We start from the raw sequence: 24678 nt of genomic DNA on the forward strand, positions 1-24678 counted from the left end.
GAAATATGGTGACATAATGCTACATGTTTAACTCCAGTCCCCAAGCCATCTTTCACAGCCATGGGGGTTAGTCACTGGAAAAGTAGGCCCGCTGAGCAAGCCATTGACTTTTATCTTTAGACTTCAACTGCTATTCATCAGCATCAATATTTCAGAGCTTAATCAGCTCAGCGTTAGTCTGAGTCCAGGACGTCTACATCATCATGAGGACTCACCGCATCCTGACAGCTGAGGACCTCCAAAATGCTGTTGAGTAATTCGACACAGTACTTCTTCTCCTGGACCTGGTGTTGCATCTCATCCCTCTGCTCCAGCAGCTCCTTCAGTTCTTTGGTGATGACAGGAAGCAGAATGTCCCGGCATTCTGGAATGAAGGACATTCAGAAGCATTTGAGCATCCTCCTTCTTTAGTTTTCTTTCTTTCTTTCTTTCTTTCTTTCTTTCTTTCTTTCTTTCTTTCTTTCTGATAATTTTTCACTAAATAAACAATTCATGAATATATTTTCCTTGTAAAAAATTTAAGTGTTAAAGATTAGGTTCAGGTTTCCTTAGAACATCATTCACAATTCCAGTCCCTCCCCCAACACCCGCTCCCCAGAGGAACACAGTTCTTTTATTCCATACATATGTGTGTAAAAGAACTGTATGTGCATATATGCAGCTACAGAGCCAACATAAATAAGAGGCAGATATAAGTAAACAAGACAAAACCCAGTGCCTTCACCTCCTGGGAGTGGCAACCTGTTAGGAGTATTCACACAACAGAGCTGTGAAGTAATGAAGGTCAGGTTTTACCTTAAATGTTCATTCTGTTGGTGTTCTAGTTGATAACTCAGACCCCATTACAAAGATATGAATCCAAGGGAAAATGCCAGTTGGGAGATTTTAGATATTAATGAATATCTCCTTGGGAAGTCACCAGACTTTAAATTCTACTTCAAATTGAACTAAAATAGTAAACTCTCATTGGAAGTTCTGATAGTGACCGCCCCATCCCTACAAGTATTTAAGTAGTAGGTAGCTGTCTATGGATGGGGGTGATGAGAAGGTATTCAAAGAATCAGATGAAGGGGTGAACTAAATGGTTGTTAAGTCTCCATCCAGAAGTCTATGATTCCCACAAAATACACATTCAGAGGAAGCGGCAGGCAGAAAGATATATTTGGTAGGGGGAAAGACACTGGACATGTTTGCAATGTTTACAAACCACTGCTGATGTTGTGGGAGCTGCAGACCAGTCCCCAGCAGAAGCAGTGGTTTATCAATCTGAAAGTCACCTACTTTACAGATTATCAAAAACAGCATCCCCATGAGACAAAGCCTCTCAGTACTGAGAGTCAGCAAAATTTTAGCTGAGGAGGCCATTAATAACATGGTCTGTTTTTCAGAAAGTACTTTGTCTTCTCATTAACCATGATTTCTCAGAAACGTCTGGCTCCTCTGTTTTGAGATGAAATAATTTTTCTCGTTTGTAATTGGAGCTGTGAAATTATATTAGTCTGTAAAGCTTCAGGAAGCAGCATTTCTAAATTGTCAAGCAAACAAATCCAAGTATTTTTAAAAGACAAATGTTGCAGAGCCTGAAATCAATCTTTACAGGCAGAGCCAATGAGTATCAGAGACTTGCATACCCACCCTGGGTACCTGATACCTAATAAAGACTGGGAGATCTCCCATCTGCAACAAGTCCAAATTGTAATTGGACCAGCACTTAGGAACCTGCAGAGCTATTCAACTCTGTATTTTCACAGGAAGGTGCTTTCTTTTATTGAAGTGATGACAGAGAGGACAAAGCAGTGTTTCTGGGCTCTGGTTTCTTCCTTCTTGGAGAAAGTTTTGTCCTATGGAAGGTGCTACTACCTGAATCTATAACTCTCTTGAAGTGTGATATTCTTTTGCAATAATTTCATGACTCAGGGATACTTTAAATAAGAAGGTCCTTTTCCTCGCCTCCTACTCTGCAATATTAGTGCCATGGAAAGAATGAAATGGAGATTCTTAGCCCACTTTGGAAAACTACCTTGAGATGCATCAGGCCAAAACTACATCTGTGACCACAGCCCCAGCCCCAGCTCTAGAGGGAAGCAGGACTAAGAACCACATGTGAACTCCCCATCTTCCTTACAGGTACACTCCTTCTCTGCTCTGTCTCAGAGTAGAGACACCTTAGTCACACAGTCAACCAAACAAACTTGCTTCCTCTCTATGAACCCAACATCAATCCATCATGCAATCATATCTATCCACCCGCAAGCCAGCCTTCTCTACCCTCTATTCCAATCCCAAACCCATCTTCCTATTTCCAATCTCAGTAGCAGGAACTTCCCCCAAACTCAAGCCTGACCATAGGTCTCCCTGCTTAAAGTTCTTCATTGGTTTCCAATTATCCTCAGGGTGAGTTTTGTGAACTCTTTGGCATAGCTGAAGGCCCTTTGTTACCTAACCCTTCCTTATCCACCCACTGTCCACCTTGCACATTGTTCCTGATGTGGTCTCTCCCTCTCCTGCCTTTTAGTTTTTGCACATTATTTTCTTTGCCCAGAATGCTTTTATCCCACCCATCTTTACCTGACTTTTTCTTGCCTTCTAGGTCTTAACTTAGATGCCAAATCCCTAGGACAACATTCCTGACACTCAAATATGACTTGGCTGACCCTCTTCTGGGATCCTGTAGCACTCAGACTTCTGTCTTAACTGTTTGCCATACTATCTGGTCATTGTCTGTGTAATGGGATGAGCAGTGAGATCCTCCTTCCAGTGAGAAGATGAAAACAAATGGTGTGATTATCTTACATTCTAAATTCAAGTCTCCAGTTGCTAGGGTACACCACAAGGTTTTCTGAGAGGTGCCAGTTCAGCACCAGCCCCACACCAATCTGCATGCACCTCATCCCAGAACCGAGAGAGGATCAGCAGAGGCCTTTGCATGTAAGACAATGTCCATAAAGAGAAGCCCCAAAGTGGGCGTGGACTGAGGAAGAACCTTCACGAAATTTATGAAGACAGGACTGGCACCATACCTCCCCACTAGGGATTTGTTGGCTGATCTTTGAGCCCAGATGCATCCCCATTCTGCCAATGGAATGGGGAGATGTGGGAACACTCAGGAGTCCTGCTCTGACCTGAGGGAGAGGGTTAAACACAAGCAAGGTGTCTTTTCAGGGACTCAGTCACATCCTCAGCGTGGTTGCCCCATGTCCAAGCCTGCCTATGGCAGCCTTCACTCAGAGTTCCACTCCACACACAGCCAGCCCCTTACTTTGTCACCAACACAGGTTAATCGACTCTTCAACCCTGTTCAATATTTTACAGGCTTTAAGGTGAAACTCATTCTGCTTTAGCCAAGTTCTATTGACCGAAAGGTGAATTCAGCTCAGCTCAACCCTCTTGGGGAAGGGTGAGGACCATGCGGTTGTCACGCCTTGCCCTGTCCTCCCCACAGCCCTTTTGGCAAACAGAGTAGATGCCTAATTGAAAGCCAAAATTCTCCCTGGGTGAGGCTGAGTGGTACGCACTTGGCTTGGTGCTTCTGTTTGTCCGAGGAGTGTTCACAGATGTCAGAGGCCACGTGGTTAGGTCAGTTGGACATAAAGGGGGACCTCCACACACAGCTCCAGTCTGACAGATAGCAATTTGTTCTCATAACCTTCCTCCTCCAGCCAGTGTGTCACAAAGAAAAGTAATTCCACCCACCGGGAAATCAATAGCTACCCACAAACTTCATACTCCCGATCAGGTTACAAGCCTTTTACAACTCTACTAGCACTTTCCCCCAACGCATTCTTCAGCAGCAACTCATGATTCACTTTCCTTACCTCCTGAAAGCACACCTAATTACAATATCCAGAATCATCACTCACTCCCCCTCCAGCCTGCATCTGCCATGATGTACATCTTTACTTTATGAACCCTGAGGGCCAAAATATGTCTCCCAGCTAAACAAACAGCCTATTTAGAGATTTCAGAATCCAGCACCTTTAGGTATCTTAGAGGGGTGAATGCTAAAGAATAAATGTACTTCCAGAACTTTATTGTAGATACTCACTGGATGTTCATTCCAAGCTATTGCTTCTACCACATATCTCTTATATTTAACATAAAACGCGACATTGCACCAAACCTATAAGAAAATGCCCTGTAATAAGTTGACATTTCCCATTCAGAAACAGTGATAGGAGGAAGGGTAGATTGATATATAACTGCTGGAATTTTTAAAAAAAATTTTTTTTAATGTTTATTTATTTTTGAGACAGAGAGAGACAGAGCATGAATGGGGGAGGGGCAGAGAGAGAGGGAGACACAGAATTGGAAGCAGGCTCCAGGCTCTGACGCAGGGCTCGAACTCACGAACCGTGAGATCGTGACCTGAGCTGAAGTCAGACGCTCAACCAACTGAGCCACCCAGGCGCCCCAACTGCTGGAATTTTTAAGAGGATGTATGTTTGTGCCCCAAAATGTCACACTGATTATAAACATACTTTGTAAGCTCTGATAGTCTATATGTAATCTATTTATGTCTTTGAGTATATATGGGCAGGGTGGGGGAGAGGAAGAGAGAGAGAGAGTGGGGAAAGAGAGATATAATAAATACTGCTAACAGGCATGGTTCTAGTGGATATTATATTCTAATGGAGTATCAAAAACAATTCAAGAGGATAATAATTGTCTTAGGTTGGATTCTCCAGGAGCAAACTCAAGAGATGAGGTTTGGGTGAAGGTGACTTACTTATTAGGAGGAGTTCCAGAAAACTCTGAAAGGGGAGTGGAAAAGTGGGACCATGAAGGAAAGGAGGCCAGTCAGGCTGCAAAAGCAGTTAAGTGTCACAGAAAGGGAGCTCTGGACACAGAGAGGGCCATAGGGGGACATAGGGGCAAAGTGGCTAGGGTATTTCAACCCTGGGGACAGACAGCCACAGGCATTATGAATGCCCTCAGTGCACTGGCAAATAGGCCCCTACAGCCTAAGGGCAGCACAAGGAGGCCGGTCCTGGCTGTTGGGAGAGAAAGTCCTTCCAGAGCTATTTTATGCAAAAATAAATATTCATGGATTACAGGAGACACAGTGCCCTGGAGTGGATGTTGCAATGACAAATACAAATATCTGATAGTAAGACAATTAACTAGGTAACAGGAGAAAGAAAGTCTGGGTGTGTGGAGAGGACTGTTCCACGTGATGCAGTCAGGCCTCTCTGTGATGGAGATTCCTGAGCTGACACCTGAGGGTGAGAAGGGAAAAACCTGCAAAGATCTCAGGAAAGAGCATTCCAAGCAGAGGAAAGGGCATGTGAAGGCCCTGGGGTAGAAATCTGCTTAACACATTGAAGGACTCACGTGGACAAAGTGTGGCCAGATTATAGAATATGTGGAGCACAATACAAGAGGACAAACTTGGAGATTCTGGCTAGGGCCAGGTCTCGTCAGGCCTGATGGCCCATGGTAAAGAGTTTGACTCTTGGGTGGAGATAAACATGTTTTGTTTCATTTTGTTTTTGTTTTGTTTTGTATTTTTAATGAAGCTTGGGGGTGGGCCTAGAGAGGAAGACAGAACACTGAGGAGGCTTTTTGAGGGGGGGAAGAAGAGGTCTAATGTTCACTGAGCCCTCACTATCTACCAGCCATTCTCTCCGTGAAAAGTATATCATTATACCTATTTTGTAGATGAGGAAACAAGTTCAGAGAGGTTCAGTAACTTGCCTAATATCACACAGCTGGGATTTAAACCTAGGAAATGTGCTTCCAGAGCCCATGTTCACATCTGCCAAGCTATCCTGCCTCCTTACAGTAACAGTGATGGGGAGAAAAGATGAAAGCTCGACCAGTTTGTGGCAGGAGGGTCACACAAAAGCAGAGAGACTTGGGGCAGAGTTGACATGTCTTCCTGATGGATTAGACATGCTATATCGATGTGTATTTTGAATGCATTTTGAACAACTGCATGAGAGAATAATAGATTCATTTTAGGGTTTATCAAGTTAGGACCCAATCATGGAGACCATTTCATCGACTCAACTAGCAAGTAATGAAAGATTCCCATCAACATTTCTCAGATGGTGTGAAGTGGTGCAGCAGTGGCCTATCATCACGCCTTCTGAAAGCTGTTAGGGCATAATTGGTGTGTTCTGACAGGTGCCTGCACTTTCACTTACCCCTCTGCACTTTCCAAGATCATTTTCACTGTCACTGCTGACCGGCTTCCTCCCAGCCAGCTTACTCATTAAACCATAATCCAGCTCCATAGAAAGTGCTTTTAGGAAAATAAAGGTGCAGATATGGCCAGTTGAGTCATGACCCAAAATTTGATTTGTCCCTAATGCTTAGAACAATTACATTCGCAATGCCATTCCAGATGAGTGTAGCTCAGCCTGTTAGAAGACTGTCTCACCCACCTCCTAACCCTGGCTAATGGAAGGAGAAGCAAATGAAAAAGCCTACGGTGGAAACAAGTGGCCTCTATACTGGATAATCGGAGCCGTTTGTAAAGGAAGATTCCCATCAAAGTAATAGGCTCCATTTCAAATTCATGCAGGAGGAGAAAAGAGTCAAGTTAGCTTTTTGACTGCAAAGAGCTATGTCTTACATCCCTCGCGCCCATTTGATTCCAATTCGGTGACATCTGGAATTCAAATTAATTTATAAGCACTTAGGACACATATTATAACAATCAGTACCACCCACACCCCTCCAGGGCTTATCATCCCTGACCCACTGCCTCTCTTCTGTACCATGCCACACAGATCCCTGAATCCCTTCACCCCCAGCCCTTGGCCCTCTGGAGACTCACGCAATTCCCTGGCTCCATGAATTTCAATCTGTTCTTGACCAGGAACTCTTTCTGAGCTAATCTGTGATCATACACTCAGAGTTTTCTCAGCAATGCGAGTCATTATAACAGCTATGTTTTAAGAAAGGGTAGAAACCATTTGTCTAGAAATCTGTTGAGAATGAAAGAGAATGGGAGAAGGGAATATCAAATATGAGATATGCAACCTATGTTGAACTCCGCCTCCTGTGAACTCCAGACACCACATTGAGAACTCATTTGGTCCTTCTCAAAACCTCTTCTGGTATATTGTGTTATCCCCATTATACAGATGAGACAATAGGAGCTCCAAGAAGCTTACCCAGGGTCACTTAGCTAGGGTGACCATAACCGAGGCAAGATTCCAACACAGGCCTGTCTGACCCCAATGCCAGGGCCACTCCAACTTCACATGTGCATGAGTACGGACAATTATTCCCAATTCCTAGATCCTGCCAGCATGAGGCAGCCACCCTTTGAATTTGTTAGCTCCCTCAAGCTGGCCTGAAATAGAAAATCCAAAACCCTGGCTGCCTGGTTTGTTTAATGGTTGGTTGTTTTGTTTTGTTTTGTTTTGTTTTGTTTTGTTTTGTTTTGTTTTAATAAGGGTTATGGTCCCAGGTGAACAAAACAAACAAATTCTGATCCTAGAATCCTAAACAATAATGAGCATTCATCAACTCGGTGATTTAACCTTCAGTCCAGTCATTCACTTTCATTTTGTTAATTCAGCCAACCATTATTGAGCAACAATTGGTTGAGCTTACCCATCTCACTGCAGATGGTTAGCAAACAGCAGTCATGACCTTCAAACTATTCACTACCTTTTCCTAGAAGACATTGAGAGCCTGGAGCGAGATGTCTAATCTCAATCAAGTCCTGTCTCCTACAGTTCCTGGAACAATGCTTGTCACACGGTAGGATCCTAATAAGTGTTAGATGAATGAACAAGTGTTTGCCGATTTCAGAGAGGGAGCCTGTCTGCCTACATTGAGGCCAACGCTCACAATCAGAATGCTATTTAGTGTTGGATTAGTGCAGTATTTATTACTCTGTGCTGTCCTTGAAGAAACCAAGTGGCAGTAGCTGGTGGCTGGAGGAGGGGTGTTTAAGGAGCAGAACTGTATGTGTGTTTCTTCCCCTTTCCCTCCTCCCCTTGAGCGGCTCTTCTAGTAAGACCCTCCCATTCTTGGCTTTACCCTATCACAGGGGCAAGGGTGGGGAAGTGGAGAGAACTCTGGATTTAGGGTCCAGAGCCCTAGGTCTGAGTCCCAGCTTACTACTGGTAGGTGGTGTGACTTCAGACAGGTCATTTTACCTCCCTTCCTCTAAAAATGGGGATTAAAATGCCTAATTCATAAGAGGCTCCAAATAAAACATCATACACATTCAGTTGTAGTTATTAAGTATAATGAGGTATGGGGATCTAATGTTATGCCTAAGAAGTTTTGAATTCCAAAGCAAAGCACGTTGGAACTTTAGTTTCCTTCAGCTGTAGCTGACATCTACACTTGACAAAACGCCTGGACCAGGCATGCCAGAACAAAATGGATTCGAAGCTATTACCTGCATCATTCAAACAAAGTGTGCTTCTGTCTGAAACACCAAACTCGGAGAACTGCTTTCCAAGAGGTGGATATAAATTGAAATGATTGGAATATATGCCTCAGATTTTTATGTTCCCTTTTGTATGTGGATAGACTAAAGGAGAGCTTGGGCATGCTTTTTCTGAACATCCTTTTACATTTCTGCTTGCACCTTAGAATAATAATGCCACTTACCCGCAATCCTCAAGCCGCCCGTGAGCGATCCTATATCGCTGCCATCATAAAACTTACAAATACCAAGAAGAACAAAAACCAACAGCGATGCTTTGGATCAATATTGAGCAGCCAGCATTCCATTTCTGGGAAAAGCGCACATTAAAAGCCTCTTGTTTACATTTTAAGGCTAACAGAGGGGCCCTTCATTTCAGAGAATTAAATGAGAAAATTCTCCTGGATTCAAGCATTAGCAAAATGGAATGGTTGTGTAATTGTCTACAATCATCTCTGTTCCTCTTACCTTCCCTATAACAGCTCCAGGGGAGAGGAGGGTGGGGTCCCTCTCATTTACAGCCCTACACGTTAAAATTCCAGTGTTGCTCATTACAAAGGGAAAACAGAGAAATGTAATATATTTGAAACAAGCCGACTAATTGCAAACAAACTTCAAAGAAGAGGGGAAAATCACTGCCTTTTATCCCCCTAAATAAAAGTGGGAATGGGGAGAATTTCTCCTCTGGCCTGTTCTTCTTTCCTAAAAGCACTCAGCTAAGAAGGTGGAGAACAGAGACAGCCCTAAGGGGGCAGGGGTTCTGCCTGCTTCCTTTCTCCATTCCTGCAACAGAGCCAATGTGAGCCCTCCTCTGGAAGGCCCAAAACAAAAGAGTAACTTAAGAAATTAATCACCTACTTAGGCCGGATATTTTAATGAGAGGATCAAAGAGATCCTGTTTGGACTCTGAGGCCAGCGAAGAGGAAACTGAGCTAAGCATGAGACAGGAGAAAGTAAACAGAATAAATATCAGTCACCAACATGTAATAAGCTTTCTGTACTAAGGGAGGACAATATATGGTCCTTACCCTTGGGGCAGTCCAAGTATAATAAAGAAAAGAACCTGTCAATTGATAGGAACAGTATAGAAATCACATACAATGAAACGCACTGTTTCCAATTATGTTCAGTCCCTGCTGATGAACCTCAAACTGTACTTCTATGAAACTGACACTAGTATTTCATTTGGGGCACGACATGTTGATATATTTATTATTAGTTATATGTACTCCTTCCCATGATACCTTACTCCAAAAAGAAGAAAAAAACAAAAGAAGAGGACATACCAATGTAAAAGTTAACAAACACAGGGGCTCCAAGTGCCCATAAAATGGGGCTCCTCGCTTGTCTGATTATCAGGGCAATAAAGAAAATCAACCAAGTTCTAGAGTTTGTTGGCCATCAAGGTAGAAGAGAACTAGTTCTGTAAGAGAAACACAGTTTTGTCTGGAACTAAATTCTTACAGAAATTTTTCATACTGAGTTAATGTTAATGTTCTTCATTAAAGTTTAGTAGTGTTTAGTTGCTTTTGACATCAAACTGTGGAATTTTAACTCTGAAAAGAACCTGAGAAAAGCTAATGGTTTCAATTCCTTGGATTGTGTCGAGTGCCCATGCAAAACATCAAAACAACAAATGGAGGAGGGCTCAGGATTGCACACTTGTCCTCACATGGCAGCTTCATTTATTTTTCATGTGAACAAGTATTTATTGAGTGCCTAGCAAATATTAAGCATCATAAATGGCATAGAGGTACATAGAACCAGGATGTAAGTGGTAAAGATAGAGAGAAGTGACCAAATTCAAGGTATATATAAGAAAGATTCAAAGGCCTTAGTGATTGATTGAAAGTGAAAAATGAGGGGTGCCTGAGGGGCCCAGTTGGTTAAGTGTCCAACTCTGGTTCAGGTCATGATCTTATGGTGTGTGAGTTCAAGCCCTGCATTGGGCTCTCTGCTAGCAGCACAGAGCCCATTTCAGATCCTTTGCCCCCTTCTCTCTGTCCCTTCCCCCCTCACTCTTTCTCTCTCAAAAATACATAAACATTTGTTAAAAAGTGAAAAATGAGGCACAGGAAGATTTGAGGGCTAGTTCAAAATGACTGGCAAAATAATGGAAGAAGAAAAGCTTTTCGTGAACAGAATGAATACAGTTTTGGAAATGTTGAGTTGGAGTGCCTGTAAGATATTCAGATGGAGATGTCAAGGGGACAGCTGGATAAATATGTCAGAAAATTATCTTCTACAAATGGGTAAGCATTACTTCAGCTATATGGAAGATACATAGAACACTGCTGCCTCCCACAAAGAATTTATAACGGGCAATTATAGTGTATTTAAAAGATAGCAAATTACTAAAGCTTATTTGGTGATGGTCATGACAACCATGATGAAAGGAAAGGAACGAGAAGGAAAAGGAGGGGAAAGATACAGAAGACGAGGAAGAAGAGCAGGAGAAAGTGAAGGTGGAAATGGAAAAGAACAACACCTGGGGTCTGAAGCAGGACAGCTGGGGACACATGTTGGGACAAGGGAGCTCAAAAGAGCTTGGAAACATGAGGTATTTTCATTAGAAAATTTTGTATCATCACAAGGACAGGTTTAGACAAAGCCCAAAGATGGTTAAGCAGCCCAAACTGCCCATTTGCTCAAGCAGCCCAAATGTATTGATCTAACCAATACATTTGTCAACACCATCTCTTTACTAAGCGGGAGCAAGTAGGAGCTGGAGGGCAGGGTTTTCTGGCAACAACAGTTAATCACTATTTCTGGAGCACATCCAATGTACCTGATTGTTAAAGCTGGGATGGAACATAGCTAAAGTCTGTCCCTTTCCCTCAAGGACTCTCCTGCTAGAGCATCATGCACAGCCTACTAGCCCAAGAAAAGGCACAGTGATAAATTGGACTATGAGGAGGAGGGATGGAAAGAAATGTCAGCCATGAAGGGGGCTCCATTCTCATTCTTCTGATGCACTAAGTGCCAGGCCACACAATGAGTGCTACAGAGTGAACGGTAGAGGATATTAAGAGCAGGAATATCTCTCTATCCTTGTTTCCTTCTCTGTAAAGTGGGGAAAATGAGAGCACCTCTCTTCACAAAGTCATAAGAATAAAATAATATGTATAAAGCACTTAGAGTGGCACACCTGGACCATGGTAAGCACTATAAAATTATAAGCCTTTGTTTATTTAATTATTTTAAAAATATTGTTTATTTTTTAAATTTCCATATGTAACTTTCTAGGTAGTAAAATTATGCTGTATCTTGTATGGATGGTGATTGCATGGGTAGATGCATATGTAAAAAATTCACTGAGCTGTACATCTATGATCTGTGTATTTCACTATATGTAAATTACACTAACATTTAAATATATATAGTTAGTTATCAGGTAGGTAATTTTAGTTTCCCTTCACAGATGTACACTGTGGGGCTTGAGGAAGTCAAGCAAATTGCCTGAGATATTGTGCCAGATCTCAGCCTGGGTTCCTATTTCAGTTGAGCCTTGCTCCCTGACAGGGCTCAAGACAGCAGTTACCCAAAGATGCTGTGCTACACTCTACTTCGAGAGTCTCCTGCATGAAGAGACAGCAGCTATTCCCTCCTCTCTGCCATTCTTTCTCCCACCTTCCACCCTCTTCTCATCTCAGCTCAATTCCATTGTCTCATTAACTATTAAAACAAAAATCCTTGCCAAGTAACAACCCACAGGGAAACACCCAGAGGAGGACTGGCAGTGATTAAGGATTGAAGGGAACACACCCAGAGCTCTGCAAATCCCTTAGGGGCCTAAGGTGCCCCGCTACGCACTGAAGTGTACCCCCTCTAAGTATGCATGCAGTTCTTGCCAGGACAAAGAGCATGAGCCAGAGAAGAGTGAGTGCTCCTAATTTAAGAGGTGCTGTAGAAATTAATTTTGTATGTCTCCTCCATTAGCAGTGTGTCTGAATTAACTTTAATATGCAAGTTATCATGTTAATCTTTGATACTAAAAAAGAATGTATCGTCATTAACCTTCCTATCCCTGAATTTAGCAGTGCAGTCTTTTTATTAGCCGTACGTAATAGAAGTAGCATGATTTCCTGGCATCTCAGCACTCTACCTCTCTGTATGCAGTTCCACCAGTCACTTTGTAGAATCTCTGCTGATTCAGAAGTCCATTTTTCAAACATTTGACTCTAACTGCCCATAAGTCACCAGAAGCTGACTCCACCTCCCCATCCTTTTTTTTTCATATTCTTCTAAATGGGAATAAATTTTCCACTGCAAGCACATTCCAAAAAAAAAAAAAAAAAGAGGCCATGATGGTCAATGGAAGGGGGCCCACAGCAGGAAAGAGACATGAATAAGTTCTGTGTCATATTTATGAAAGGCAAGCTCATGACAGACTAGCAGTAACTGGTCTTCAGAGCTCTAGGATATTTGGGGGACTAAGTTATGGTTACAGTAGGAACTGATGCTTCAAGGGATAGGTAAACAAATTAAGCAACACTGGAAAATTAGCTGTTAAGGATACTAGGAAAATCATCCAATAGTATAACCTAAGACATCTTTCTTTTTGTGTATTCACTTGATATATGTAAATTATAGGTAAAGGAAAGTTACCTATACCTCCATTTGATGAATAACTTTAACATTCCTGTTCCACTCATTCCATACGTTCTAATCTTTAAAACGTGATAATAGTGCAAAATAAATTGCATTTTGCCACCTTTTTATTTCATTCACACCCTCTCGTTGAACAGCAAGATCATGAGAAATTAAAGAACTTCTTAGAAGGGGAAAATAAGACAAGAATGAGGTCTAAAATAGAATCTTAAATCATCAGTCCTTGAAAAATAAAACCAGTTTCTGTTCTCAATAAATGCAATAGCATAGAGTTTAAAATTATCTACATATTGAAACTAAATTGGCTACCAATCCAGCTTTTCTGCTTGTAGGAAAGCTACCAGTAATACAATTGTGGACATATCTGAGATCATCTCTGGTGTGTGGGTAGTTTTTATGTTCTCCTTTTAGATTTAATAATTGCTTTTCTGGCTGCTACGTTAAGAAGGTACGACATGTGGGGCACCGGGGTGGCTCAGATGGTTAAGCATCTGACTCTTGGTTTCAGCTCAGGTCATGATCTCACCATTTGTGAGTTCAAGCTCCACATCAGGCTCTGTGCTGACGGCACAGAGCCTGCTTGAGATTCTCTCTCCGTCTCTATCTGCCCCTCCCCAACTTGTGCACATGCATGTGCATGTGCGTGCACATACTCTCTCTCAAAATAAACTTCAAAAAAAAGTCATGATAGGAATAAGAAGGCAACTAGTATTTCAGCCAAATATATCTTCAAAGGGCTGAGAGCATTCTAAAAGGCAGAGTCAAATATTCTCCAAGCTTTAACCATTTATTTTCCAAGTTAATCATTATTTTTGCCAATGTGAAACCCACCATGTACTGCTCATAATTTACACCCCGCACTATTAATTACTTAATATTTTTATAAAGTAGATGCATTCTAATCTGCTTATATTCTTTTAAATGAAAAATTTGCTATTTCAAATGGAAAATCAGTATTGTCTGCCATAGATGGAAGGTAAGTGTACCAATCAATACTATTAAAACAAAACACTTTAATTAAATTCTAAGAGGAACTTAAGCCTGAGGTCTGCTCCCTTGTTATCAGAGGAGATTAATAGAGAAAGATTAAAGACAAAACAGCAAAAGTATACAATCCTTGACATAACTAGAAAGACTGAAAGGGAGTTAGAAGAGAATGGTCTTCTGCTTCTATGATATTGCAGTTTATTTGTGCATGCCCCAAATTATCCTTCATGCCAAGGAAAATAATTTTGCATATGGTAGTACATATCCACACTTTGAAAAACACAATTGCTAAGAAATAAATCAGAATTGGGATTCCTGGCTTCCCATCTCTGCAATTAACTGATGGTGTGACCTTGGGTAGGTCTTCTGGGCCAGTGTCCTGGGCTATAAAATGAGAAGGCAATCTCTCCAAGGAGTTGCTCAACTCTATGTGTCTGTTTTTGTGAAACCCTTAAACATGTTACAGCATATCTTCTCATCAACTGAAGTTTTCAGTTGTTAATTGCATTCACCCTCTTATCTGAAAGTCTTACCTAGAAGAAATAGCAAAGATTTGAAAAGATCAGCTACTTTGGGGCAGAAGAACCTTTTGAAGCTGTTGTGTTGGAAAAAATCAATAAAATTGACTGCAATCCAGGCACCACAGAGGCTGACTGTCCAGGATATATGCCTGTGCCTCCCTCAACTTTGGAAGCCAGTAGACAAAGCCTGTCTTTAAATCGATCTTATAAACCTAAATGTCCGTCAACTGATGAATGGATAAAGAAATTGTGGTTTATATACACAATGGACTACTACGTGGCAATGAGAAAGAATGAAATATGGCCTTTTGTAGCAACGTGGATGGAACTGGAGAGTGTTATGCTAAGTGAAATAAGTCATACAGAGAAAGACGGATACCATATGTTTTCACTCTTATGTGGATCCTGAGAAACTTACCAGAAGACCATGGGGGAGGGGAAAGAAAAAAAAAAGGCTAGAGAGGGAGGGAGCCAAAACATAAGAGACTCTGAAAAACTGAGAACAAACTGAGGGTTGATGGGGGGTGGGAGGGAGGGGAGGGTGGGTGAGGGGTATTAAGGAGGGCACCTGTTGGGATGAGCACTGGGTGTTGTATGGAAACCAATTTGACAATAAATTTCATATTTAAATAATAATAATAATAATAAAACAATAATAATAAAATAAAAAACAAATCCATCTTATATACCATCACCTGATCACTTGCCTGGGTCAAGTGGTAGTTTATGCCAGGTGAGTAATAGAGGATCCTGATTCAAATGACCAGTTTCCCCCTTCCTATGAGAAAAGTAGGTTGACAGGGGTGGGGTGGGGGGGGGGAGAATCAGTTAAAAACCAGTAAGTAACTATAAGCTTGTTCATCTGCAAGGTCTGGTATAGTTAAACAAGTTTCTGTATTTGTAAAAGAATGACAACAACCTCACTTTTAAGGTTTATATAAGAAATTACAAAAAGTCACTATTATCAGAACTATAGTAGTACAGTTTTTTCCCCCTGTCTTAATATTCTAAAAAAGCCAATTTAACCAACATTTTATTTTTAATGCTCTATGTTGGCTTCACCTCTGAACTGATAATAATGAAAATGAATACAATAATTATGAGTGAAAATTTTATGAAAATAATAATTATACTTATATTAATTTTAAGCGACCACTTATGGAGCATTTGTACCACCCAAAGACTGTGCTAAGCACTACTTCATTTAATATTCATATCAACCCTATTATTATCCCCATTTTATAAAGAAACAGAACCAAAGAAGTGATATGACTTTTCCAAAATCATAGACGGATACAACTCAGAGATTATGAAACAAAATGAATAAACCCCATAGTGTCTTTCTAGAATTAAGTAAGTCTTTGGTAAAGAGATCATACAAGAAGCCTTTTTCATACATTTGGGGCCAAAATCAAGAAAGCCATGAAAAAAAATTTGGGAGAAAAAGTTCTGAAAAAAAAAAAGGGATTACCAAAATATAGTTTTATATGTTGAGAAAGACTAAATATTCACAGCTCTGAAGCTCTCCTTTTGTTTTGTTTTCTTAAATAAATTTTTAGATGTTGTAAACAAGAAAGACAGAATCATCTAGCTCTCTCCTCTGAAGTCCCACGGCACTGTGCTCATATCTCTACAACGGCATATTCATCCTGCATTTTAATGAAGAGTGCCTCATTTTGCAAATAAAGGCAAGCTCCTTGAGGACATCACCACATTTTTGCCAAGTTTGTATTTTCTAAATGGCTTCCCAACGCTTTGTTTATAGTAGCGAATCAGTAGTGAAACATTTATTGAATTGAAAACCCTATTCTAAATGCCTCTCTTCATCTATCCTGTATAGAATTTGAGATGCCAGGGAGGCAGTTAAAGATACGGGTCTTCAGGTGAAAGCAAAGACTTGGACTGCAGATTAAGGTTGGGGGTTGCGGACCTCGCAATGGCACTGAGCCACCAGGGTGGACGATCTCCCCCAGGCAAGAACAGACAGGGCGGAACTGGAAAGCAGCTGAGTGGTTGTGGCATGAACTGAATTTGCTCCATGGCAGTACTCTTTCTCGCTCTGTATCCCCGCTTCTGACCCTCGGGCATAGAAAGGAACAGCTGCAGATCTACAACCATGCAGCCGTGCATTCTGAGGATGTCCCCCTTTTCCAGGACCAACTAGGGAACAGAAGCTATGGAGGGCTACTCAGTGTTTTCCCCTGCGTTGGCAAGAGAAGGAGAAAGGTAGGGCAGGGGAGCAAAAAGCCTGGCCACATGGAAGGAGCTGGGCGTCAGACGCACAAAACAGCCATCTCTCCTGCTCTACTCCTCAAATCCCGAGGTCTGTCTCTTGATGCGTGTGGCTGAGATCTCCTGATGAACTAGGACGAGGGAGCAACACATATTGTGCTCAGAGAATTATGTTCTCCTTTTCCTACTGAACCCACAGTACAAGCCATTCTGCTATTCACAGACTGGCTCCACTATCTACCAAGGTCTGCAATTCACTGTAGGCCCCTGAAACACCACAAATTTTCCTGAGAGGTGACTGGGACCTCTTGATTTCTCAGCATGAGTGTTGAACAGACAGCAGAGCGCTACAGTGAACCTCTTGCTACCTGGGCTGTAGATTTTAAAACCTGCAGCTTCAACCAAAAGGAAGCCCAGAATTCCTGTAAACCAAACCAGACCAAAGAAAGCATCTCACGGCACACGTAGGTTATGGCAAATCTGGGACATTGGCAGGGAGGGGCAAGTCTGATGAAAATGAATTTCTTGAGACCCACAGAAATATTTGTATAAAGAGAAAAATCCGCCTGCAAGTGGGGTTCTGTTGTCCTCACTGCTATTCCCTCTCCAAGTGCTCAGAAGATGGATGGAGTCCCACGTCCCCCACACCAGGAAGCACAGACTCAGCCCTGACAAACCTCTTAATGACACACTGTGGATTCAGCTAAGGCCTGTGTGAACAACGCACTGCTCAGCATACATCTGAACACAGTGAGTTCTTTGGTGTCTTTCATGTCAGGCTGACCCTAGTGCCCTCAAAACCTTAGGATAACAAAATGCTTTTCAAGCAGTCTTAATTGTACTTGAAGTTGCTGCCTCTTTTTCTGTGCCGTTCTGGCAATGCAGCTTTACTGACACAGATGGACACACTCTTCGAGATCCAACTCTCTGACGATACACATGAGGAACAGAGCCCAGAGAGGTTAAGTGGTTTGTCCAATGCCACACATCTTGTTAGTAGGTTTACTGGACTAGAGTTCAAATCTTCCAATTTTTAGTACAGTATTTTCTCCACCAGACTATGTTACCTTCCTTAAATTAAGATAATTGTTCCTTCATTCTATAAACATGCATTGAGGATCTCCTCAGTGCCAATTATTTAGAATACAGGAAAACACTCTTTACCTGAACTCAAGAAGGTGCAAATATTTCCTAATATCTCAGAGAAGTGTCAAAGAATAAGAGCCTCCCCAGATCCATAATATAAGGATTCTCACTGCATTTATTTTATTTTTGATGAAACAAATGTGAACTGGGAGGAGTGCCCCGTGTGGCCAGAAGCTGGCGTAAGAGGCCCAGAGCTACTATAGTAAGTGCCAACTTCTCTTAGCTCATTCTCACACGAGGAGAACTTAACAATTTCCCCATCATCTTGAGGAGCCTGCAAAGAGTTCACTCGGGGGAGGTATGTTAGAAGAACCCAACACAAATTTTGTAAAAAACAAAAATACAGGGTTGCCTGGGTGGCTCAGTCAGTTAAACGTCTGACTCTTGATTTTGGCTCAGGTCATGATGTCATGGTTTGTGGGATCGAGCCCCACACTGGGCTCTGAGCTGACAGTGGGGAGCCTGCCTGGTATTCTTTCTCTCTCTTTCTCTCTCTCTCTCTCTCTCTCTCTTCCTCTCTGTTAATCCCCTGCTTGTGTTCTCTCTCAAAATAAATAAACTTTAAATACATACATACATACATACAAAAAACATACTTTCATTATGGAGGGGAAGGATGCTTAAAATTTACAATCTAATCAGAGCTGACTCTGTCCTTCCTGGGCCACAGAGCCACTTGTAGCCAGAGTAGAGTGGCAACTCTGAGGGCAAAATAGGCTTAAGCTGGGTGGGAAAGAGCTGCAAGCTTCCTCACACAATAGTGGCAGGGTCAGCTAATCCAAAAGTATCAAGGCCAAAGCCAAATTAGTAGGGGAAATATGCTTCCTTCAAGTGAAATTAGACTGTGCTGTGTCTGAAAAAAATAATAATAATAATAATGCTCACCATGGCAAGGTGACCCAGGTGCTTCTTAGATGACCCAGAAAGAAAACTCTCTCTGTAACTCTCTTGTAACTCTCTCTGTAACTCTCTCTGGCAGGGCAAGTTTCATGGGATAAATTCCTACAGCCTACCCTCTCTCTATGAAGCCTGTAGTCAATTACCGTCCTTACCCTACATTCTGGAACCAGAGGGGATGGGCAGAAGAGGGCCTCACTCAGAATCAGCTAATGGCTGATGCAAACTTAAGAAGAGGCCAAGGGGCAATGGGTAAGATTTTGCTCCAAGGCAGGGGGGAAGGCAGCAGATTTCACGAAGAGGCTGCACAGGGAACATGTACAGGCAGGATGAGAGGCCTGGCAAGGACAGAGGAGACAGGCAGCGAGATGGACAGACCTGCAGAGCTGGGGGCTGGTGGGCTTCGGGGTAGGCACAGTGTGGGTCTGAACAACCACCTAATCACCTTGTGAGTTCCTCCCAAGGCAGCCCTGGGAAATCATCACCACCGCTGGCTCACAGGCGGTTGCTACAGGGACCGTGATCCCTGAGAGGCAGCAACAGCAGACATATTCGCCAACCACTGGCCTACCATGGACGGGAGTGATGAAATAAGTTCCCCTGCCAGCTCCCTAAGTCACTAGCATGTGCCCTTGAACCAGAAAGAAAGAGGCCCCTACCACACTTGAGTCACACTTCCAGTAACAATTTGTGTGTGGGCAGCTAACTGGCCTCACGGGAGCCAGCCAATCTTTGAGGGCCTTTCCCCTTCCTCTGCAGACTGGATGGCAGGAGGGACAGCTCAATTTCTGTTGGTGTGTATATGCTTACTTGGTGTTTAACATTTTTAAAATAGACACATTTTAGGGGCACCTGGGTGGCTCAGTTGGTTAAGCGTCTGACTTTGGCTCAGGTCATGATCTCACAGTTTGTGGGTTCAAGCCCCACATTGGGCTCTGTGCTGACAACTCGGAGCCTGGAGCCTGCTTCATATTCTGTCTGTCTGTCTCTCTCTCTCTCTCTCTCTCTCTCTCTCTCTCTCTCTGCCTCTCCCCTGCTTGTGCTCTGTCTCTCTTTCTCTCAAAAAATAAATAAACATTAAAAAAATTAAATAGACATTTTTAGAGCAGTTTTAAGTTCACAGCAAAACTGAATGAAGGAACAGAGTTCTCATGTACCCCATGCTCCCCCCCACACACACAGTCTCCCTCCACTATCAACAACCATCATCAGAACCAGATCAATTTTTCAGAGATTTCTTTAGATCTAAACTGTGTAGAGAGAGGGGGAGGGGGGAGAGAGGGAGGGAGGGAGAGGGTGGGCAGGCAAGTGAGAGAGTGCTACTCTTGTAGAAGCAGGGGAAGTGAGCTGACTTGCTATCCATTTAAGGGTGAGCCTTCTTCTTCAGATCTTCTCTGAATTGCTAAATTTGACCACTTCTGTACAGCTGGTTGCTAATGTCCCTTCTAGCTCAGACATTTGATCTGCCTCCTGTGTGCTCAATACTTTAACACACACATGCACATACAATCCTTTAGGTCACTCTCAAAACACCCCACCAGGCAAGGAGAACAAGTATTTATCAGTTTCGTTTATGTTAAATAGAGCTGAGGTGTCAGGAGCTGTCCCCAGAGCCTGACAAGAGTTTCCTTCCGGACTTCCGTATCTATTGTTTTGGAGGGATTGAGTAAAAGTATGAGCACAGTCCTGGGTTTCATCACCATCTCAGAGATTCAGAAGCCTTAAGTGCAGCAACAGATATGTATGCTGGGGACATGCATACAATTAAAGGAAGTATGGAAGTCAGGAGCCTGGAGTTGAATCCCAGCTCCCAGTCTATGCAGAAAAAAGAGATAATAATAGCACCTATGAGGTAGGGTTGACAAGAGGCTCCACAAAGAGAGTGATACACAGCTCTCAGCTCATGTAGGCCCACAAACGTCAGAGTGAGAGACCTGACATGACCCGAAACCCTTCATCTGAGAGACAAATGAAATAAAACTTAGAGGTCCATTCACTTCTAACTTAGAATAAATAGGAAACTGTGAGGCTGAGAACCCAGCCAGCTCTGGTTTCACATTCTGTTCCACTATCAGACGATTACCAATAACAGTAATACTAATAATAGTCACTGGTGATGATGGTGATGCTCCATTTATGAGCCCTTACTAAGTACCAGACCCCATTACACCTCTCACAGGCCCTATTGCATGTGAGGCTCACAATAAACCAATGAGGTGAGCATCCTATGCTGTTCCCATTTGGCAGATCAGTAGTCAGATGCTCCTGGAGGTGACATGTCCTAGTAAAGGCAACAAAGTCAAGAGTAGATCCAAGCTCTTGTTCTGAATGATTGTCCTGTGCTGTGCCTCAAAAATGGGATGTCTTTCCTCAAATAATTGTACCCTCTTTAGCTGAAGCCATAATTAGAGCCTTGTTTGCCTTTGAGTAATTGGCTTCCCTCTTTGCTCTGGTGTCTGGTTCCACTTGGGCAGTCGCTCCAGCCTGGAGGGTATCACACTCAGCAAATCCACTTTGGCTGCCTGGGGCTAATGAGGGCTCTTGAGGTGGTTTGCATTTAAGTGCCTGGTACTGCAGAGAATATCACACACAGACACACCCCCTACCATCAAGGATGACAGTGGAGTTGTAAAAACATGTCCTTCCCAAATTGGATCATACCACTCCAGCTTTTTGCAGAGGACAACATGGTCTGCTTTCTGCTGAGTTTATCCTATATGGAGGAAGCACAATCCTGTGTGACAGTGTGTGTGTGTGTGTGTGTGTGTGTGTGGGTGTGGGTGTGGGTGGGTGTATATTCATGTGCATGCATGTGTAGGGGAAGAAGAAGGGACACTCAAAATCCTTGATAAGCCCTGGGAAAGTTGAGCAAGATTTGTGTCCAACAGTGAAGAAATAATGAGCACAGAGGACAAAGATTTGTCTATCAAGGTTATGAATTCCAACAAGTTTTTCTAGCACTAAATTAAATGAACCCAAATGTCCCTAAATAGGAAAATAATGAAATCAGTTGTAGCTCACCTATATGATAGAGACCTATCAAGTCCATAAAAATGACATGGGAAAATATCCCAAACAATTCTCAGTGAAAGAAGCAGATTACAAACTTGGTAAAACATTATCTCAATTATATAAAATACATGACATGAAAGATGGGAAGAATAAACAATGTTTATCTCTAAATTAGGAGCTCATAGATGCTTTTATAGATTTCCAAATGTTCTACAAAAACACAGTATTTTGATAATACTAATTTCTATAAATAATAAATGTCATCTTTCCCAATCCTGGACCAGCATTCCCAGGAATATGCCCAATGAAGCTGATGATGTGGTCAGAGGCCCCCATTTGCAAGGGACTTTGTCAGGCAAAGATGAACGCTGAGTTCTGAGGCTTGAAAGTCAGGGTCTTTGGCGAGACAGGGTTCCACCTCTGACACTACAAGGTTGCCCCAGAGGCAGTTCTCCAGAAAGGGGCTGTAGCGCACTCATTATTCTCTGATGTTTGGCTGATACCCTTCCTCCTCCATAAACCTGTCATTCCAAAAGCACTGTTCTCACTGAATTCTGGTAATAATCATACTTACAGCATTATTTGTAAGTCATACTACAAATTTGTAATAAACTTATTCAAACCCTATAAATCATTTTAAGCCCATAAATCATAAATTTACCCCAGAGGCTTGCTGTCCTGGGTCCATGCATAGGTTTTACTTGGCCCGCATATTGTTTAAAAAAAATCTATCAGCAGGTTCCATATAAAAACACGTTTGTAGAACTTCCCTCCAAAGAGGGGAAGATCAGGTAGCATTGGGCCCACGTAATGACGTGGCAATGATTCCTTGGCACTGATTCACAGCCCTCCTGTACACCCAAGGCGTGGACGCCCCCTCCCGGTCCTCACCACTCCCTGTCGCCTCTTCACCATGAGCTGAGTTGTAATTGATCATTCTCACTCTGTTTTATTAGTAGCAGAGAAAGATTTCTCTGTATACTTGTCTCTGTCAAAGGTGGGGAAATGAATGATTAACCAAATGGTACCATGCTCTAGGAGAAAATAGAAGGAATCACATTTCTTTCCAAAATGAAGAAAGTTCTCACATGTTTCAAAGGCAAGAAAAAAATCTGTTATTAAAAATATATATAAGTGAAGATTACATTATTAAAAAACATATTGATAAGGTTATCTTATCAAACAGCATGATAGCTATCACTCTGCACCTTCATTTCTATTTACCTTCATGTGTAGGCTCAAGTTGGAATACCTCTGGGGTAAATCTTTTCTCTCTCAACTGTAAGCTCCCCGGGGGTGTGGGCAGAAACCCTTCTGTTCAAACACTGCACAGCAATTTGGAGAGTGTACTGGGAATGAGACTCCACCTGGTATCCTGGCCCTCTCATGCTATTGGTCTGTGGCTGCTGGAAGGTTTCTCAACCTCTCTAACTATCAGTTTCCTTACCTGTAAAATGAGGATATTAATACCTACCCTGTACAGGGAGGTCATGATAATGAAATGAGAATATGTGTGAAAAAACTTAGCATAGCAGCTGGTACTAAATAATGGTTAAACAAATGGTGGCCATAAAATTATTTATTACTATATTTCTTTCATAGTCCCCATAGCATAGTGCTGGCTACGTTTTTAGATTCTCAATAAATATAATTTGAATTGAAATCAATCTGCAGCTGGTTTTCAATTCAGCTGTATTGTGGTCTTAAGGAAACTTCCTTCTATTCTAGGAAAATTTTGGTGGGGGCAGGGGGAGGAATCAGCAAAATCAAACTTAAGTCCTCCTAAAAGCCTCAGAATGTCCTAAAACCCTGACTCACTATAATTTAAACCATCTACAACTGTAATCTCACAATGAAAACAAACAAAACAATTTTGGAGTCAACATATAAATGTGTAAAGATTTACATAAGCTTTCTCATTGTGTATGTTTCCACATATAAAGAATCACTCCCAAACTGGGAAAGAATCCCATGGATCATGGACTGAAAGGCACAGAAACAGCCTGATCCTGCAGTTCTCTAGTTTTAATGAGGTACTTTTTTTTTTAATTGCTGAAGAGTTGATTTGGATTGTCATTAAAGAGGTAATCTGGGATTCCCCCCAATTAAACCATACTTCATAATGTCATTAAAAGCTACTATTCTAAGTATTTTGGGAGGTTCAAGAGGGATTCTTTTCTTTGATTGTATGCCAATTTTTTTTTTTTACCTCAGACCAAAAAAAAAAAAAAAGGACACTTTACCAAATCTCTCTTGGATTTATTCTGCAGCTTATTAAATCACCGTCTTCTCTGATTCTAGATCTGAAGGTTTCTTCCCAAGACTGAATTCTGCAATCAGTCACATTGAAAAGGAAAGAGATGTGAGGGACAGCCTCTTCTCTGATCTCCAAGTGTAGAAGGGACATTTTGGAACTGGATGTAGCTTTGTAACACTGTAGGTGGGAGGGACAAACCCCTATTTGAAGAGCTTTGATGTCTCCAAATGCTCTGATGAGAAAAAAAAACTTAGGTCCTCAAAACTCAACAGCTCTTTCTTGAAGAAAATAAATTGGCTCCAGTACGTAAATCCTTTTACCTTTTCCAAGGTTCTGAGCTTGGCTGTGGGGCCTTGAGGGCATCATGCAGTTTCCTTCATCTGTTTGACTTTGTATAAAATGGCCTCATTCCTTGCTCCCAGCTCAGGCAGGCTATTTTAAAGTGTTGGGGGCAATATGTGGGAGCGGAGGTTTTTAGGCACTAAATGATGGTCAAAAGATTCAGCAATATTATCATTGTGAATCAAAGAATGATTTTTTAAATCACAGGTTTTCATATTGGTAGATCTCTAGAAATCTCATTATTGTTCAATCTATGGTTGTATAGTTGATCTACAGAG

At 42.0% G+C, this 24678-nt stretch overlaps 1 protein-coding gene across 1 annotated transcript in view; it reads right to left on the minus strand.

Annotated features, from left to right (window-relative positions):
* Positions 1–24678, minus strand: part of DOCK2 (dedicator of cytokinesis 2) — a 414832-nt gene that overhangs the window by 262184 nt on the left and 127970 nt on the right. The window contains exon 26 of the mRNA XM_043596180.1: positions 216–364. Within this exon, the coding sequence (XP_043452115.1) occupies positions 216–364 (149 nt within the window). The remainder of the gene's footprint in view (positions 1–215; positions 365–24678) is intronic.

Source organism: Prionailurus bengalensis, chromosome A1 (genome assembly GCF_016509475.1).
Source record: "Prionailurus bengalensis isolate Pbe53 chromosome A1, Fcat_Pben_1.1_paternal_pri, whole genome shotgun sequence".
Lineage (NCBI taxonomy): Eukaryota > Metazoa > Chordata > Mammalia > Carnivora > Felidae > Prionailurus > Prionailurus bengalensis.